At 40.1% G+C, this 19,720-nt stretch overlaps 1 protein-coding gene across 5 annotated transcripts in view; it reads right to left on the bottom strand.

Annotated features, from left to right (window-relative positions):
- The window catches only part of LDB2 (LIM domain binding 2), a 232,372-nt gene extending 224,713 nt beyond the window's left edge, over nt 1–7,659 (bottom strand). For 2 of the 5 annotated variants that reach the window (XM_072126043.1, XM_072126045.1), the window contains exon 1: nt 7,309–7,658. In XM_072126043.1, coding sequence (XP_071982144.1) covers nt 7,309–7,440 — 132 coding nt within the window. In that variant the 5' untranslated portion in view covers nt 7,441–7,658. Of the gene's footprint in view, nt 1–7,308 lie in introns of all 5 variants that reach the window. The other 3 variants (XM_072126041.1, XM_072126044.1, XM_072126042.1) reach the window with 2 other exon arrangements.
- Nucleotides 7,660–19,720: the final 12,061 nt, after the last annotated feature.

The raw sequence follows: 19,720 nt of genomic DNA, 5'->3' as shown, positions 1-19,720 counted from the left end.
TCTCTCCTCTCCTATTTTTTACACAGCTGTAAGTGTTAACCCTCAGTGCTCTCTTCCTTGCTGTAGTATGCTATGACCAGTATTTTCAAAGATCAAGCTGAAAGTGAAGGGGTTAATCCTCCCTTCTCGGAGCCGTTTAACCGAACACAGGGAGAATACATGTGAGCTCATGCAGCCTCCATAGACACACACTGTACAGGCTGGAATACACATCTCTACGGGAGGGAGAAGCATGATTTTTTTTTTACTAATTTAGCGGAGTTTGTTCATTAAGTATATTAGAAAAATGTTCACCACACCAAATGACAGTTACACTTTACTGTTTTCTGATAAAAGACAAAGATATATGAGCTCCATCTGTATTAAGTATTTTAATATTATAGAAAATCTATCTATATTTACAGTATATACAGTATACCATGGCCCAGATATATCACAGTTGTGGCACATTAGTTCTATTGTTGCGCCTGAATTATCCCAAGCTACAACCATCTGTGATGAGTTGAGTGTGACTGCACTTTACTTTAGGCACAATATTAGATTCAGTCTCTTACACGTGATCCTCCTACAATCTCCTCTCTGCTTCTCTCCCATACCCCAGCATGAGAATAACCCTCACGGCAGCACCCAGGTGTGTGACACCCTGCTCCCAGAGATCTCCTCAGCAGTGGCTTCTCCTGGAGGGGACCCCCCAGTGCTACATGGGGACACTTCTCTGTACTGTCTGCAAAATTCTAAGCACTTCTCTTCTATCCTGCTACACAGGACACTTCTCTGGACTATCTGCAGGCTCCCACTCACTTCTCTTCTATCCTGCTACACGGGGACACTTCTCTGTCCTGTCTGCAGCTCCCACTCACTTCTCTTCTATCCTGCTACACGGGGACACTTCTCTGTCCTGTCTGCAGCTCCCATTCACTTCTCTTCTATCCTGCTACACAGGGACACTTCTATGTCCTGTCTGCAGCTCCAACTCACTTCTCTTCTATCCTGCTACACGGGGACACTTCTCTGTCCTGTCTGCAGCTTCTATTCACTTCTCTATCCTGCTCTGAGCTGCTGCTTTTGCAGATTGTTTGTAAACAGAAGCTCATAAACTGTAAACAGAGGCTGCACGTAGTGTAAACACTGGCTGAGCTCTGCTGCTGTACTATACAGGGGATACACTGCCCTGCTGCTATTCTATACTGCACCATTTTACGCCTTACCTGCGCCTAAATGAAAAATTCTATCTCATGTATTTGTTCATCTATCTATATTTATATCTACAATATCAAACTATTTATCTATAATTACAGTATATACAGTAAGCAATATATTTGCATTTTGTAGCTATCTTCTCTATGTATCATCTATACATCTCATATATTTTTATCTATCTATCTATGTACAGCTATCTCTACAGTATCTATCTATTTCTCCATGTCTACAATATCTATCTATCTATCAATTTTCCAGCCATCTTCTATCTATATCCATCTCTCTCTCATATATATATATATATGCAAATTTGGTTGAAACTTCAGTCCCTGGTTCTAAGGAGCTCACAAGCTAAACTTGCCCCTCCCCCAGCGCACATTAGAATAACCACTCTAACATCCTGGGTTCTACATTCACTATATTATCCATAATAAATTGTCTCCCACAATTTCTTGTTTGAGGTGTCGTTCTTAAAAGAAAACTAATGTGTCCCCTGTGTTTCTCTAAAATCCACTGGAAAGTTCCTTCTGATGCACAATTTATTGTCTGGAACCTGTCACCAGGACCCATTTTTAGCACCCCCATTGCCCACCTGGGAGTGGCTATAGAGGAGCAGGGGGCGTCGCTCAGTCGGCTGATGGGCGTTTTCATATATTTGAAAGGGACACACGGAGGAGAGGTTTCCCAGGGGTTCGATCTATAGTGGATAATACTTTGTTCTGTGTTTTTGTATATTCACACACATGAGGTTAATAGTAACAGACTAGCTATGACTGTGATTTTTCTTTTCCTCGAAACGCATCAGCTGCTTAGTATAGATAGTTTTGTCGCTGTAGTTTAACATGTCATAATAAAGGAAGTTACTATTTTTAATTACAGAGCTGGGACTGATCTTTTTTTCAATATACCCAAACTCTATCTACAGAATCTATGCATCTTCTTTCTATATCCATCAACTATCTGTCTTCTATCTATGTCTATCTATGTACATTGTCTATCCATCTGTCTCTCTCATATATACATCTCCTTTTATCTATCTGATATCTCTCTCTTTATAAAACATATTTTATGTAGTAGATTATTCTATCCAATGGAATGCAGACCTGTAGAATTGTATAGATAAACACAGTGCCACCTAGTGGTGGATCATATTCAGGACTTCCCATCAATACTGGGGCAGCCCTGTCCGGCTCAGTCTGCAGGAGGTGGCTCTTCAGGTCTGTGATCTTTATCCTGCATCTGTGATCTTGTTGTACTGTCGTAGTCTTGTGTTTTACCCTGATGTACAGTATCTGTAAGTGATAAGTGATTCAGTGTCCCAGAGGCATAAAAAACAAAACATATCCATTACAGCCACATCCAGGATAACTTCCAAACTGCTCTTGGGGGAGGACAGTTTTCTTCAATACTGAATAGTGATAATATTTTAACACTTAATGCTAAATAAATTGTATCTATGAATCCTACTTGTACCAATATTTGTAATAATGTATTTTAACACTTAAATTTAGTGTTAAGAGATTTTAGGTAGTGACCTTCAGAGCCTGAGTCTCCCTTGGCTTATATCTGGTGAATAGACTGCCACTCATACTATTGATACTACGCTAAGCTGCAGTACCCTGCACAGACCACGGAAAAAACTGGGGCGCTGTTTTCTGACAAAAAGAAAGCAGCAGATGCATTTATGTAATCCTTGACCGTGTTATCAGTTAGTACTTAAGAATTGTTAAGTGTCTTCATATATATATATACATATATATACTTTTATACATATTTTTGCAGATTGGTGTTCTAGAAACTGTCAACAAGCAGGTTATTTTTGTTTGTTTTGATAATGGCCCAGGACTCATTAAAGGGAATCTATGAGAAGTTTTGTCCATAGAAAGCTGCAGCCATTGTTAGGTATTGTCCGGATTGTTAGGACTGTAAAAGAATGAATTTATATTCCAGGATTGTAGCTGGACTTGAAGCACTGGGGGGGGGGGTGTCCTTACACTGCTGTACTGTGAGATTTATGCCCTCAATTGCTCCGCTGCCCCTCCCGTCTGCTATGAAATACAACTACAAGTCTGCTACAGCCCTTTCTCAGAGGGGAGGGGTTCTGCTGGGAGATTTCTACTCCATAACTCCGCCCCTCTTCTCTGAGTAACAGCTTTAGTATACAAACAGAACCCGGATGCATCTTTTACCACCAGCAGAGATGAAGGAGGGTGTTGTGCACTGAGAGAACAGCAGGCTGAACCAATACAAACCAAGGGGGTGTGTCTTAGACTACTTTAGACTTCCTGGCTCAACAGTTGACACATAAAATAGCTGGACTTTATAAGTAGCTAAGCAAAAAGATCTAAGGACACCAAAAACAAATTATTATCCCCAGTACATACTAAATTATTACCGAGCCCTGAACAAAAAGTTCTACTAAAACTTTGTTGGAAGAGTTCTCAAATGTTACATTGAAAACAGACATTATTTTTTAATTTGAATGTTAAATGTTTTTTCAGACAATTTCACACATAGGAGAAAAATTTGTAGAGGCTGGACAGGCACAGAGTGTGCAGAGGGGTAGGCTGGATGTAGGCTATTACCCTAGGTAGAGCATTGTGGACCATGTGAGAGGTGGACGGCCGCTACTTCTACAGTAGGACATCAGTCATGTTACCTCTCATGCCCTCAGACTGCACAGGAGGTCACTTTTTAGGCTGAGATCACATATGTGTTGTGGATTCTGTTTTTCTGTGACTAATGTGTCACATGATGTAATGTAGGGTAGTGACAACCAAAAGACCCTGCTGCCTTATAATGGACCCCGCTGCCTTATAATGGACCCCTCTGACTTATAATGGACCCTGCTGCCTTATGATGGGTCCTGCTGCCTTATAATGGACACCGCTGCCTTATAATGGACTCCTCTGACTTATAATGGACCCTGCTGCCTTATGATGGGTCCTGCTGCCTTATAATGGACACCGCTGCCTTATAATGGACCCCTCTGACTTATAATGGACCGTGCTGCCTTATAATGGACCCCACTGCCTTATAATGGACCCCTCTGATTTATAGTGGACCCCACTGCCTTGTAACGCATAGGTTCCAGCTTGGTAAAAGTGACAGAATCGAACCCCATAATCCAGTCACTGCTAATTTTATTCACTTGCTATGGAGGAACCAGTAAAAAATCTGACAATTACGCACATATCATCATATCTTGAGTTTAAAACTGCCACAAATTGGGGAAAAAAACCATTGTTTACTATTCCAAAGAAGCGTTGTATATAGTACCATATAGTCTATGGTACAGAGGGACAAGACACAATGGAGAATATTTATTAATAAGAATAGTTATCTGTTAATAGATAATCATATTTTAGAACAAGTATTACTGTATCTAATGTTCGATCAAAATCGATCTCCAGTTCTTTGACTTAGTTTTGCACAAGAAAAATCTGGAAAATTTTGGCACAACTTCAAGGGTTAGGGATAGGGGATAGGGATCTTATGTGGGGGATTTGACCACTGAGACCCCCAAAGACCATGAGAATGGACTCTTAAGGTTCCCAAGAACGGCTATCAGGTTCTCAATAATTGATGAAGGGGGAGGTCAAGTCTGCATCTTGCTGCTCCATTCAATAATAATAATAATTCCTTTATTTTATATAGTGCACACAGATTACGCAGCGCTTGTCAGATCAGTCCCTGTCCCCAATGGGGCTCACAATCTAATCGACCTACCATTACGTTTTGGAGTGTGGGAGAAAAACTGAGGAAACCCACGCAAACACGGAGAGAACATACAAGCTCTTTGAAGATGTTGACCTAGGTGGGACTTGAACCCAGGACCCCAGCGCTGCAAAGCTGCAGTGCTTGGAACTTGTCGGAACTTGCCTAACTGAGCGCTCAGGTATCTCTGCCCCTCCCATTCACTGTCTATGAGAGTTGTGCTCTGCCATTTGCTGTGTACTAAAAGGAGAAGCAAGACACTTGCCCGACCTGCTGCTCCATCCACTACTGAGAACGAGATCCCCTGCTCTTGTCATCTTTGGGGGTCCTATCTCATGATTGGTCGTGGTCCCAGCAGTCTGACTATCACCCTCATCAGATTGTTATCTCCTATCCAAAAGATAATACTTAAACTCAGTCCAATCATTTCAAGACCCTCCCCTTTAATTGTAAAAGTTAAAAAAAAAAAAATTACAACTTTCTGTGAACATCCCCTTCAGGTTTTACAATAGGAATCTCAAAGTGTAAAAGTTATCAATTGAATTATTTAAAAGTCAAAGTCATATCCTAATTTTGAATTAAGTTTTATTTTTTGAAGTTTGATTTAATTTTTTGTAATTCTATTTTGTACATTACATTGTTTGTTTATATTGTTCAGTGTAAATCCAGGATATACAATATAACAATTGAAAAGGGAAAATGCTGGAAAAGGAAAGTTGAACAATGAAAGTATCTGCTTTGTAGAATACACCAGGAGAGAATCTTTATGTCTCAAACTTTTCAGCTCAGATTTGTGTACTGTATATATCTCTTTTTAGCAATATTATGCTAGGGCAGTCCTGACTCTACAACCTTTCTCTGTACGTAAACTATAGATCCTGATGAATGGATCCCAAAACTCTGGTCCTTTTACATTCAGGTCCTGATATATCAGTAAGGGTCTTCTGGGTTATTTTCCTTCTTTCTTTACTTTCTAAAGCCCTTTGTCCTCTCGCCTGGATTTGTTAGGTTCTATCCTCCCTGTCATGTATGGGTGTGATACGTATCAGGCTGTGGTGTTTGTCATCATGTTGGACGCACGTGTCTATGTGTACAGTGAGTAGACACATACTACGCATGATTTATGTAGATTTCATTTACACACATGTGTATACATATTGCCTGATAAATGGACCATAGCTGTCCCGAAAGCTTGTAACATCTTATATTTCAGTTAGCCATTAAAAGGTATCACAATCTCAAGAAGGTTACTTTATTTGACCTATCAAAAGCAACAGGAATGTGTATACATAAAGATAGTTTATAACCTGACAAAGAGACTTATTCTATATTCCCTAGTTATAGGGTATCAGTTTATCATTATCTTTTGTGTAGTTTTGCACAAATCTACAAACAATTAGCAGTCAAACGACAACTCCAGCTCTGCTACATATTGTAAAACTGAGCTTTCGCCTTTGTGATATGACCCTGATATATTAATATAGATAGATAGATAGATAGATAGATAGATAGATAGATAGATAGATAGATAGATAGATAGATAGATAGATAGATAGAGTGTGTAGTCACTATGCAAGCTTATAATAAAATAATAATGAAAAGGTTTAACATCATGTATAGAGTAAGATGATTAGATATTACATTATATGAATTATACGAATACAGCTCTGCTACATCTGCATATAGTATACAGAAGTACTGTCCTTCGATAATCATATATAAATGTGTCTGATTAATGCCTATTTGTGCCTGGATATTGGGAAGGGTTACTCCGCCACTTTACCCCCTCTCTAAGTAGCAGCAGCCTCCATCTCTGTGCATCAAGTACACAAACCCCTCGTTTCACACTTCTGTAAAATAACTCCACACATGCGAAGCGCGTTGACATCATACAGCTGTGCAGTGGCGTGCACGCCAGGGTGGCGACAGAACACATTTTGAGACACAGGTGCTATGGGGCGCCTGGCATGCCTCCAGTTCACACACTTTTCGACACTTTACCAAAGTCATCTGCTCAGACAGCCCCAAACCTGTTTAATATTCATCACCTTACGTCCCCTACAAAACTTAAAAACTAAAATTCGATAACTTTACAAAAACCAAGTAAACTGCCTGCTATTGCCTCAGTACAAACTTTAAGATCACTTTCTAATATAAAAAAGGACTGAGGATATGCAGGAGATCAATCACAATGGTAAAGCGACAAATTGACTCTTTTAGGAAGAATCAGAACTTTGGCGAAACATTGGAACTCCTTCCTGGCAACATTGTAACACAACCAAACATTCCGCTGTATACAGAACCCATAGACAATAGTAGACACTACTGAAGGTGGCAGAGAGCTCGGTCTATGCTTTGTGCAGGTTAGAGGGGAAGGTTGGAAGGACTTACCTCTGTACGAGACTGCAGCCTCTTGTTCAGCTCATATATGCGATACTCTGGCTGCACCATGTATGGAGTGTGCCTTCTGTAGAAAGGACCAAAGGGAGAAGAATAGAAAGGGTCGTGCTGAGAGCTGGACATATTCTTTTTTGCTTCCAGAGAATCAGAGTAGCAACAGCATCCATATAGAGCTCATGGGCTGCGTGTTCTCCCCAGCATAAACTAGCAGTATGCAAACACGGATCACACTGCCTGGGAACTGCTGGTAAAGCCCTCTATGGCAAGACACAGAGAGAAAGAGAGAGAGAGAGAGGGAGAGCACCAGAGCGAGCGAGAGAGAGAGAGAGCGAGCGGGAGAGAGAGGCTGGATAGCTTCAGGCTACACTGCCTGTTTTTAAAGAAGCCGTATGCCAATAGGGTCACTTCCTGTCCGCACAGTGGGCTGCCGCACATACACCACAACACAATCTCTGCTCATTTCATCCGACAAAGTCCCATAGGGAACCCCCACATACTTTTTATGCTGCGCATCTATCCTGTTTCTTTCCATTTCTTGCCTCATTTTTATGCATTCTGTGTATGTACATTATTTATTATTAATAAAAAAAAAACTTAAAGCTTGGTGCGGCTATTAAAATGTAAGGCCAGCGGAGGCGAAGATCGGAGGAGAGATGAAGAGAGTCCAAATCAAAGGGGAAAGAAGTAAAAGTGGGATGATGGAAAAGAAATATGTAAGATTAGTGAAAAGTTTCAAATGATCTCTCATATCTATCCATCATCTATCTCATATCTATCTATCTATCTCTATCAATTAAATTTAAAGAAGCTTTATTGGCAGGACCAAATACAAGTTAGCATTGCCAAAGCATTTACAAAATATGGGGTTGTGGGAAATGGGGTGGGGTGCAGGATGATAGAGAATAGGATGATAGGGGACATGGGCTGTGGGGTTTATTTTAGTCCATGGCTCAGTCTCTCAGCCTATGGCAGGCAGTGACATATTGTGTGGCTTTGGCCTTTGTGGACTCCTCTTCCCCCAGCTGGATGGGGATCTTCTCTCCCCCCTCCATGGAGCTGAAGCCTATCAATTTATATATGTATGTATCTATCTATCTATCTATCTATCTATCTATCTATCTATCTATCTATCTATCTATATCTCTCTCTCTCTATGTCATATCTCATATCTATCTATCTATCTATCTATCTATCTATCTATCTATCTATCTCATATCTATCTATCTATCTATCTATCTATCTATCTATCTCCTATCTATCCATCTCCTATCTATCTATCTATCTATCTATCTATCTATCTATCTGTCTGTCTGTCTGTCTGTCTATCTATCTATCTATCTATCTATCTATCTATCTATCTATCTATCTTTCTATCTGTCTACGGTATATCTATCTTTGTATTTCAGATCTATCAATTTCATATTTTTCTATCTGTTACATATACAGTATGGCATTGATCACAGCTTGTATGCCTGAAAACAGATGTACAAGCTGTGATTTTTGTGCAATTCCTGGCGCACAACGCCCCGGGATTTGCGACTTCAGCCCCCTGTGTGCCAGTTGGGAGTAGATGGGCCAGAGCGACGCTGTGCAGTGTCTATGGCCACGCTGTATATGCCACTCTTCTATCCCAGGTCAGACCTGGCGTAAAGCCTCCTGATACACAGTGGGCCAGTACAGAGAAGTGTCCCTGTGTAACAGTGTCTGAGGGGGATATTGTGCAGAATTACAGGGAGGCAGCAGGAGACCAGCACTGGGGGATCCCCTCCAGGAGAAGCCCCTGCTGAGGAGGTCACTGGGTGCAGGGTGTCACACACCTGGGTGCTGCTGTGAGGGTTATTCTCATGCTGGGGTGCGGGAGAGAAGCAGAGAGGAGCTTGTAGGAGGATCACATGTAAGAGACAGAATCTAACATTGTGCCTAAATTGTGCCTATAAGTGCAGTCACAAAATCATCCTAAGACTCCTCTAATTCATAAGAGACATGAACTTAACAATACGACAATGCGCCTCATTTAGGTACAAATACTGAACCGGTGCGCCTCAACTGTCATATATCTGGCCCAGTGACTATTATCTATCTATCTACCTATCCTCTTTATATATCTAACCACCTGTGACTATCTTTCTAATTAACTATCTCTTTTCATCCATCCCGTGGACAATATGGGGGAGATTTATCATAAGTCTCTTAGAGCAGAACTGTTCTAGTTGCTCATAACAACCAATCAGAGCTCAGCTTTAATTTTCCCACAGCTGTTTATAAAATTAAAGCTGAGCTCTGATTGGTTCACATGGGCAACTAGAACAGTTTTACCTCAGAAACTTGATGATAAATTTCCCCCTGTCTATCTATAAAATAATACTAAAATTAATTTCTTCACTATTACTGAATCTCCCTATTCACATATATATATATATATATATATATATATATATATATATATATATATATATATATATATATCATTTGTTTCCATGTGTACAGGTATACCTATCCAGGATCCCATGCAATTTCCAGTGACAGGCTAGATTTTCAATTCCACTAGAGATGGATAGAAACAAGGAAGGAAAGTGAAAAAGGAGAGCAGACTGTGCCACATGTGTCCAGATTTGGAGGGCAACTGAGGATGAGTTCCACTTCCTGCTACATTGCTCCAAATACTCAGCAGTGAGGGATACTTAATACAGTAGACTCTCAGATCTCCTCCTAGACTTCATTTCCATGGAGGAGGGAGGGAACATCTCCATCCTGCTAGGCTAAAAGAGGCAACAATGGCCATAGCCACACAATATGTCACTGCCTACCATAGACTGAAAAACTCCTATAACCCCAGCAGCTCATGTCACCCTTCATCCTGTCTCCCATGTCCTCCATCCCTCACTCCATCTACTTCAATCCCCTATTCCAGTGATGGCAAACCTTTTAGAGACCGAGTGCCCAAACTACAACAAAGACCCACTTATTTATCGGAAAGTGCCAACACAGAAATTTAATTTGTGATATACTCTCTTCTCTGTCACAGTTCTCTTTGATACCGGCACCCTGAGGACACCAATAAAGCAGAAAATAGTCTCAGGTGCAGCTGTCACTTTAAAATAGCTCTATGCACAGCAAGTCCTGGACTGTCTGGGACTGCAGGAAGATACCTGGAGTCATCTCTGGTGATGGCCTGAGTGCCCACAGAAAGGGCTCTGAGTGCCACCTCTGGCACCAGTGCCATAGGTTAGCCATCACTGCCCTATTCTCTAAATGCTTTGGCAGTGCTAACTTGTATTTGGTCCTGCCAATGTAGATAGATAGATATATGGATAGATAGATTGATAGATAGATATGAGATGATAGATAGATAGATAGATAGATAGATAGATAGATAGATAGATAGGAGATAGATAGATAGATAGATAGATAGGAGATAGATAGATAGATAGATAGATAGGAGATAGATAGATATGGGATAGATAGATAGATAGATAGATATGAGATAGATAGATAGGAGATAGATAGATAGATAGATAGATAGATAGATAGATAGATAGATAGATAGGAGATAGATAGATAGGAGATAGATAGATATGGGATAGATAGATAGATAGATAGATAGATAGATAGATAGATAGATAGATAGATAGATAGATATTAGATAGATAGATAGATAGGAGATAGATAGATAGATAGATAGATAGATAGATAGTAGATATATAGATATGAGGTAGATAGATAGGAGATGATAGATACATGATAGATACATGATAGATACATGATAGATAGATAGTAGATATATAGATATGAGGTAGATAGATAGGAGATGATAGATAGATAGATAGATAGATAGATAGATAGATAGATAGATAGAAAGGAGATAGATATATATCAAAGTGAAGAGGCAGCACTCCAAGTAGTGTTGAAAGGGGGTGAATCTTTATTCCATGAACCTCGACATTTCGGTTTACACCTTTCTCAAGCATTGAGACACGTCGCGGTTCATGGAATAAAGATTCACCCCCTTTCAACACTACTTGGAGTGCTGCCTCTTCACTTTGATATATTTGGGATTCTCCGCCAAGGAGGAATCACCGGCTACTGCACTCACTGCTTCAGCTGTGCTGCTCAGGACTCTCCCTTGTTTAGATAAATGGATAGATAGAAAGCTTCTGAGGCAAAACTGTTCTAGTTGCCCATGTAAACCAATCAGAGCTCAGCTTTAATTTTATAAACAGCTATGGGAAAATGAAAGCTGAGCCCTGATTGGTTGCAATGGGCAACTAGAACAGTTCTTCTCTAAGAGATTAATGATAAATCTCCCCCATAGAGTCCAAGCAGCACAACAAAAACAGTTATCAGATGATAATAAGGGTGCACGATATGTAGAACCAGGAAAAAAGATCCTTCAAAAATTATTATAAGCAGCAAGCCAGAGATGAGTTGTGAAAAAATCAATGGCGCTCTTTATTCCATCATCATGTATCAGTATAATAACAATAAAGATTCATATAACATTGGACAATTCATAGAGTAATGCCAGAAGTATGTTGAATTTCTGGGCGCTGCACCTCCCCATGCGTTCTACATGTGTGTGATAGCTCTGTATACAGGTTTCCCAGGCAGGTACTGTACTGTATATTATCATGTTGTGACAACAGACATACATTACCCAGTTTGGGTGAATTTTTAATTCATGTTTTTTCAGATTATACTTCATCACCATCCTCACCTGGCCAAATATTTGCTTTACCATATGAATCTTATAAGTATGAAAGAGAGAGAGAAAGATGATAGAATATATAGCTAGATGGGTAGAACAGATATATATATATAGATAGACAATGGATGGTGATGGTCTGGAGCTATCCCAAGGAGTAATGCAGAAATCCTCTGTATTATAGCAGAAAGCAGGCAGCTCTCCAATAGATGCAGTGAAACAAAGTGACTTTATTCACCCATGCAGCTACGTTTCAACTTGATAAAGACTTTATGGATCAGCCAAAACGTCGCTGCATGGGTGAATAAAGCCACTTTGTTTCACTGCACCTATTGGAGAGCTGCCTGCATTCTGCTAGATAGATATAGATAGATTTATAAGTTAGATGGATTGATAAAGATGAACATGATATGATAGATAGATAGATAGATAGATAGATAGATAGATAGATAGATAGATAGATAGATAGATATGAGATAGATAGATAGATAGATAGATAGATATGAGATGATAGATAGATAGATAGATAGATAGATATGAGATAGATAGATAGTTAGATAGATAGATAGATATGAGATAGATAGATAGATAGATAGATAGATAGATAGATAGATAGATATGAGATAGAAAGATAGATAGATAGATAGATAGATAGATAGATAGATAGATAGCAGAAAGTAGCTCTCCAATTGCTGTGCTGAAATAAAGTGGCATTATTCACCCATGCAGCGACGTTTTGGCTTGATAAAGTCTATATGGATCAGCCATAACTTAGCTGTATGGATGAATAAAGCCACTTTCTTTTACTACATATATTGCAGTGCTGCCTGCTTTCTGCTATCATACAGAGGATTTCTTGATCACTACTTGGGATGGCTCCAGACCATCATCTTCTGTGCTACTGTATAGATGGATAGATAGAGAGATGGATATGAAATAGATAGAAAGATAGATCAGGGAGAGAGTGATAAAGTATATAGATAGATAGATAGATAGATAGATATGAGATAGATAGATAGATAGATAGATAGATAGATATAGATAGATAGATAGATAGATAGATAGATAGATAGATAGATAGATAAATAGACATGAAACAAAAATAGGCAGCACAGTCCAGATCAGTTTGGAAAGGTGCTATCCTTAATCCTCTTACCCAAGATCACCTTTTTCACTATTTATCGGAGTGCTGCCTTGCTTTGGGTTATTAGACAGACAGAGATGAGATAGATAGATATGAGATAGATAGAATATAGATAGATAGATATGAGATAGATAGAAGATAGATAGATAGATAGATAGATAGGAGATAGATAGATAGATAGATAGATAGATAGATAGATAGATAGATAGGAGATAGATAGAAGATAGATAGATAGATGGATAGATAACTGCACACAGCAACAGCAGAGGTAGAAGAGAAGAGGAGAGCTGCAGATGAATGGGGACAGGTGGTTATTTTTTTTTAATTAAGTTGTAACAATGAAAGGAGAAGCAGAGAGGGTCCACAATATAAAGTAAATTAAGTAAAATATGAGGGTGACATGAGAGGGACAACAATTTGGAGGTGGAAATGATGGGTCACAATATGAGGGGAATATGATCGATCACAATATGAGGGGGAGGTGAGTGGAGCCCAATACACAGGGGAGATAAGAGGGGCCACAATATGATAGTAAGATGAGAGGCCACAATATGGAGGGGGAGGTTAGAGGCCACAATATGGGGGGGGGGGGGGCGAGGGTTCCCACAATATTGAGGAGGAGATGAGGGGGCTATAATATGAGAGAGAGATAAGGGGGGATTCATTATAAGGGGCAGATGAAAGACCACAATATGAGGAGGAGATGAGGGGCCTCAAAAGGAGGGTGAAATGAAGGGCCACAAAATGAGGGGGAGATGAAGGGGACTACAGTGTGAGGGAGAGCTGGTGGAGGCACAGATTGATTTTAATAAGAGGCCCAACTTAATTCTAGATCCCATGTTCACATGACACTCTTGAGTCACTAATCTTCCTGGCCATAGGTGTGTATACAGTTCAGTGGGCAATGTAGTAATATACATGAACAAAAATGGAATATTTCCAACTAGGAGGATAACACGTAACAAGTGATACCATGCATTATATCACTGGACCTCCATTTTAATTAGCCTAAATGACTGGCATAGACAGCTATATCCTACATGGAAAAATGCCCTAGCACTAGTTTAGTTGAAAAATATACAATCTTTATTAATTCACATTAAAATGGAGAACACAGACATTTAAAACAAGTGCATTGCACACAAAAAACACCAGGGCGACACCGGCTCAAAAAATGTATGTATGATCTGCAATACTATTCCTATATCTACAAGTATGTACAATATGCAGTACAGTTCATATATCTACAGATATGTGCAATATACAGTGCAATGCATATATCTATACGTTCACAAGTTCAACCCAAAGGATATAGAGCGATCAGAAAATTTCTACCTGATTATATTACTACATGTACTAGCATTGGCAATGTAGTTCACAGTGTGATTCAAATGCTAAAACAACCAATAAGAATCACTTATCTTACGTGACATAGTGGTGAGAAGTAAAACAATCTGCCAGGCTTCTGGGGTAGTGAACCCACTGGACCACCACGGACGATGACACAAGCCGACACCTGGGACCGGAATCTAAGTGGCAGAGCCGCCGCAAAGCAGGATGGTCTTGCTTGCGGCATGGTGCCACCAGGTTGTTCCACATGTGCGACTTGCCCGTGGTGGCTGCCAAGGTCGAGGTACAGCATCACTAGGCAGTCTTGTGGCCAGGGACAGGCAGATGGTTGAGGCAGGCGGCAATGATACAAGGTTGGGGTCGGAGCAGGAGGTCAGGGTTGGCAGCAAATGGGCAAGGTCAAGGATAGGTCTGGGGTCACAATGGGAGGTTTGAACACAGGCATAGCGAAAGGGAAGCTTTCTCATAGGCATGAAGCTCTAAGATCCGGTAGGAGATGGCCGGAAGAAGCCAACTTTTCAAGAATCCCGGAAATGGCCGGCACCATTCAGCGGTGCGGTGGCCCTTTAAATCCGCGCTTTAGGGAGTGAGTACAAACGCACTGGCCAGCCGGGACGGGAGCAGAAACCTGGAGTGGTAGGAGGGCTCGGGACCTGGGTGCCGCCTTGGAGAGGCGCATGGGTGTCCCTGCGATCCGAGATGTGGATCGCCGGGGCACCCACGACAGAATCACATGGTAGAGATATACAAACATTTTTTTACCAGATGTACAACTCTCCCATGACTTCTTACCTATGTCTGTGGATGCCAATGTCTACCCGTATGACAGATACCCTGACGTGCGTTTCGGCACACTGCCTTTGTCTGGGTACTAATATACTCATAATGCTATTCATCCCATTGAGGTGCTGCATACTGAAAATCACCATTAATGACATCTGGCAAATCTTGATGTACCGTAATATTATGTACAATGTATTATTGCTATAATTAAACAGAAATATGTTTTTATTGTTACATTTTCATCAATTCAAGTCCATCCTTCGTACTTAAACCTTCGTCATCCTATACTGTACAAAAATCTTCTCCTCAGCAGGTGATGCCAGTGCAGATGACTCACACCTCCCTGCTGGTCCTGCTAGATCCTCGATGTAGATTAGTGCCTTGTTATAGTGCAGCTCTAGGCATCTATGGTGCACGTCATGTAATATTTCCCTTAGGAGGGGGGATTTCTGTACAATGTGGCTGAAGAAGGTGGAGAGTGGTCAGAGGGCCAATGCTGCTGCGGAGAGGTAACATCAGGGACAATGTTCACTGCTTTTATCAATAGGGGAGAGATGAAAAGGGGCAGGATTAGAGTAGGATTAGATCTTGGAAGTGTGAGATTGGAAGTTTGGATAAGGGCACAGTGCTACATTATGCATTTGGAGCTTCTTAGGAGGTATTTCTGCTGCACTTTGATATTTGGCCCTTCATATATTGTGCTTCATATTGGTATTTTCTCACTGCTGCTGCTGCTGAGGAGGTATTTTGTGCTGCGCTGTGTAGTTGCTTGGGTGGAATGAAGTGAAGGCTTTGACCTACAGGCAGTCCCCAAGTTACGTACAAGATGGTTTCTGTAGGTTTGTTCTTCAGTTGAATTTGTATGTAAGTCGGAACTGTACATTTTATAAGTGTGACCTTAGACAGAATTTTTTTGGTCTCTGTGACAACTGAATTTTAAAAATGTTGGATTGTCATAAGAACCAGGAATAACAATAAAGCTTCATTACAGACACCAGTGATAACTATTACAGCTGATCATTGTAGCCTAAGGCTAAAGTACAGTAAATTACTAACATCCAGAGGTCCGTTTGTAACTAGGGGTCATCTGTAAATTTGATGTTCTTAAGTAGGGGACCTATATCTTACTACAGGCAGAAACCATTCCTGTTTTTCTCCAACAAGCATCCTAGTCTTGGATTCATTCTCATAATTTTTCTGATCATCTCAATCCTCTGCCCCTCTGTTCAAGTGAAGTACGAGTATTTTTCGGACCATAAGGCGCACCGGATTATAAGGCGCACCATCAATAAATGCCTGCTAAAACGTCTAGGTTCATATATAAGGTGCACCGGGTTATAAGGCGCACCTGATTGTAAGGATGAATGACCAGCAGGTGGCAGGCCTGTGCACAGTTCAAGGCAGCTGTTGTCTGTAAGTACGGTTCATATATAAGCGCACTGGACTATAAGGCGCACCTCTGGTTTCTGAAAAAAACTAAGGATTTTTTGTGTGCCTTATAGTCCGAAAATGCAGTAGTTGGATACACGCTATTCAAATCCAATTCTGGGCATGTGCACTGAGCAGTGGAGTTTACACCTGCAAAGTGCACCTGCCCATAAAGACAGCAAAGTGTAGACTCCGCCTCTCAGTGTACATGCTCAGCACCGGACTGGATCCTGGGATGGTTGGGAGGTATGTTTTACACTGTTCTTATCATTCATTAAGAGAGTATTTGTCTGCCTCATGAAGGGGTATGAACCAAGCTTCACATTTGAAAAAAAGGTTTGGCTAGATTTTGACCACATGGAAGAGTTTAAACTAAAAACACCTCAGAGGTCACATTTATCCGAAAAGCTGGAAAGTGATTCGGTAACAATCACCTATATAACGGGGACTTTCTAAGCTACAAGCTTCAGAATTCTGATTAAAATTACAACAAACAGAAATGTGCAATACATACAGTGTCCCAAATTATTGTTTTAGACACTTTTTATAGATACAAGATAGATTGGGAACATTGAGTCACGACACAACATTATATTGGTTATTATTTGACTGTGTTTACATCATTTCTGGGTCCTCCATTGTTGTGCTCTGCAATAAATGTAAGCCCCTTAAGTCTAAAAGTTCCAAAGATCCTATTGACTATAATAAGGTCCATTGGGGTACAGAACATTTTGACAGATTTTGACTCATATATATATATATATATTCATAGATGATTTACCAAAATTTTGAATAAACTTTGCATAAATAGTACAAGTAATTATAAGAAACTGTAGTAATTCTTATCAAAGAATAATCAGGCTAGTTTCCTCCCTAGTTTATTTTTAGAAGTGTAAAGGGGTTGGTCACTGATGCTGGGAGCAGAATGAGGGATAATCTCCTGCTACAGCTCCTCCATTCACTCAGACCTGCAAACACAGAATCACAGAGAGTCTGCACACAGCACAAATGTAAGTATCAGGAATTCTGAATCAGCAGTTATTATTATGGCAGTAAAGGCATATTGGCAACTTATGTTAATAGAGTGTCCAACCCCTTTAAGGCAACTGCTGGAGTAAATACTAAGCTATGTATCTCACTTATAGAGCACCCAAGTGTACTTCTCTATAAAATCCTTAACAATACAGCTACTTATTACTAAGTGAGAAAGTTAGGCAGCCGAATTTGTGATGAGGTTTCTGGTAATTGGTAATATATCATAACTTCATTCAGTGTATTTCATTATTTTGGAACAAAAGCATACTTTCTCCTCAAGGATTCACTTAATGGCTGTGAAAAGCAGCTAAAAGGGTCCAGATTTAGTATGATATAAAGGGATCATTTATGTAGTGCCCTTTTCAATCCACTAGAGGGGGGGGGCACTGTATTACTTGCATATGCTGTGATAGATATTGTCCTGTTTGGTGAGGAAAGGTGATAGATATTACTTTTGACATCACTGTGATCAAAGTGTTAATATAAGCAGCACAGTGTCTTAGTGGTTAGCATTACAGTCTTGCAGCGCTGGGGACCTGGGTTCAAGTCCCAGGGTCAACATCAGCAAAGAGTTTGTATGTTCTCTCTGTGTTTGTGTGGGTTTCCTCTGGGTCCTCTGGTTTCCTCCCACACTCCAAAACATACTGGTAGGTTGATTAGATTGTGAGCTCCATTGGGGACAGGGACTGTTTTGGCAAGCTCTGTGCAGCGCTGCGTAATCTTTAGGCACTATATGAATAAAGGTATTATTAATTATTATATAAACTTACCCAGCTAGTCACCTAAAATCTCCTCTCTCAATTTGTTCTTTTTCTTCAAATTTTAATCCTTACCCTAATTCTATCTCATTAAAGGGAACCTTCCACAAGAAGGTCAGTTTATATAATTATCGCTGATTTCAATGCCTAAATAATTCCACTGATTTCTAATTGTTTCTTTAACATTACCTCGCTCCCTGCCAGCAGTGTGTAGTGAGTCCCAGTGGGGCAGTTCAAATGGGACAAGTCATCTTCTCCTCAATTCCTCCTCCCACTGCCTCACCCATCTCTCTTGCTCTATCCCATAAAGAAATGATTACAAAGCCGTGGCATTATTCAAATTTTTTTTAAATCAAGACTCCAGAGGCAATTGCAACCTGTCATCGTGTAAAAATGAACTTCCTGATGACAGGTTCCCTTTAATATAAATATCAGTATTTAACCCCTTTCCGCCGAGGCCCTTTTTGTTTTTTGCATTTTCATTTTTCTCTCTTCACCTTCAAAAATTCATTACCTTTTGTATTTTTCCATGTAAAGGGCTGTATGAGGATTTGTTTTCTGAGTGAAAAATTTCACCAATTGACTGTATTTAATATTCCATGCCATGTACTGGGAAGGCGGAAAACAATTCCAAATGTAGTAAAATTGGTGAAAAAATGCATTCGCATTGCTTTCCTGTGGGCTTGGACTTTAAGTCTTTGACTGTGCGCCCCAAATGACATGTCTACTTTATTCTTTGGGTCAGTACGATCACAAAGATACCAAATGTATATAGGTTTTATAATGTTTTCATACATTTACAAAAATTAAAACCTCCTGTACAAAAAAAAAATCTTCATTTTGCCATCTTCTGGCTTTTTCACACTTCAGTGTAAGGAGCTGTGGGTGGTGTTATTTTTTGCAACTTTTGATCACGTTTTCAATGCTATCAGGTCTGTATGGCCTTTTGATCACTTTTTATTGAATTATTATACGCTACGAAGTGGCAAAAAAGTGGCATTTTCGACTTTGGGCACTATTTTCCGATGGGAAGAACCCGGAATATTTTGATAGATCAGACATTTTGGGATTCGGCTATGAAATATTTTTATGATTTTTATCAGTTCTAGTGAAAGTGGGTTTAAAAAATTTTTAGGTTTATTATTTAACTTTTTTTTTTGGACCCCCTAGGGTACTTTAACCCTAGGTTGTCTGATTGATACT

Source organism: Engystomops pustulosus, chromosome 1 (genome assembly GCF_040894005.1).
Source record: "Engystomops pustulosus chromosome 1, aEngPut4.maternal, whole genome shotgun sequence".
Classification (NCBI taxonomy): Eukaryota; Metazoa; Chordata; class Amphibia; order Anura; family Leptodactylidae; genus Engystomops; species Engystomops pustulosus.
This window is presented reverse-complemented; position numbering and strand designations above follow the sequence as displayed.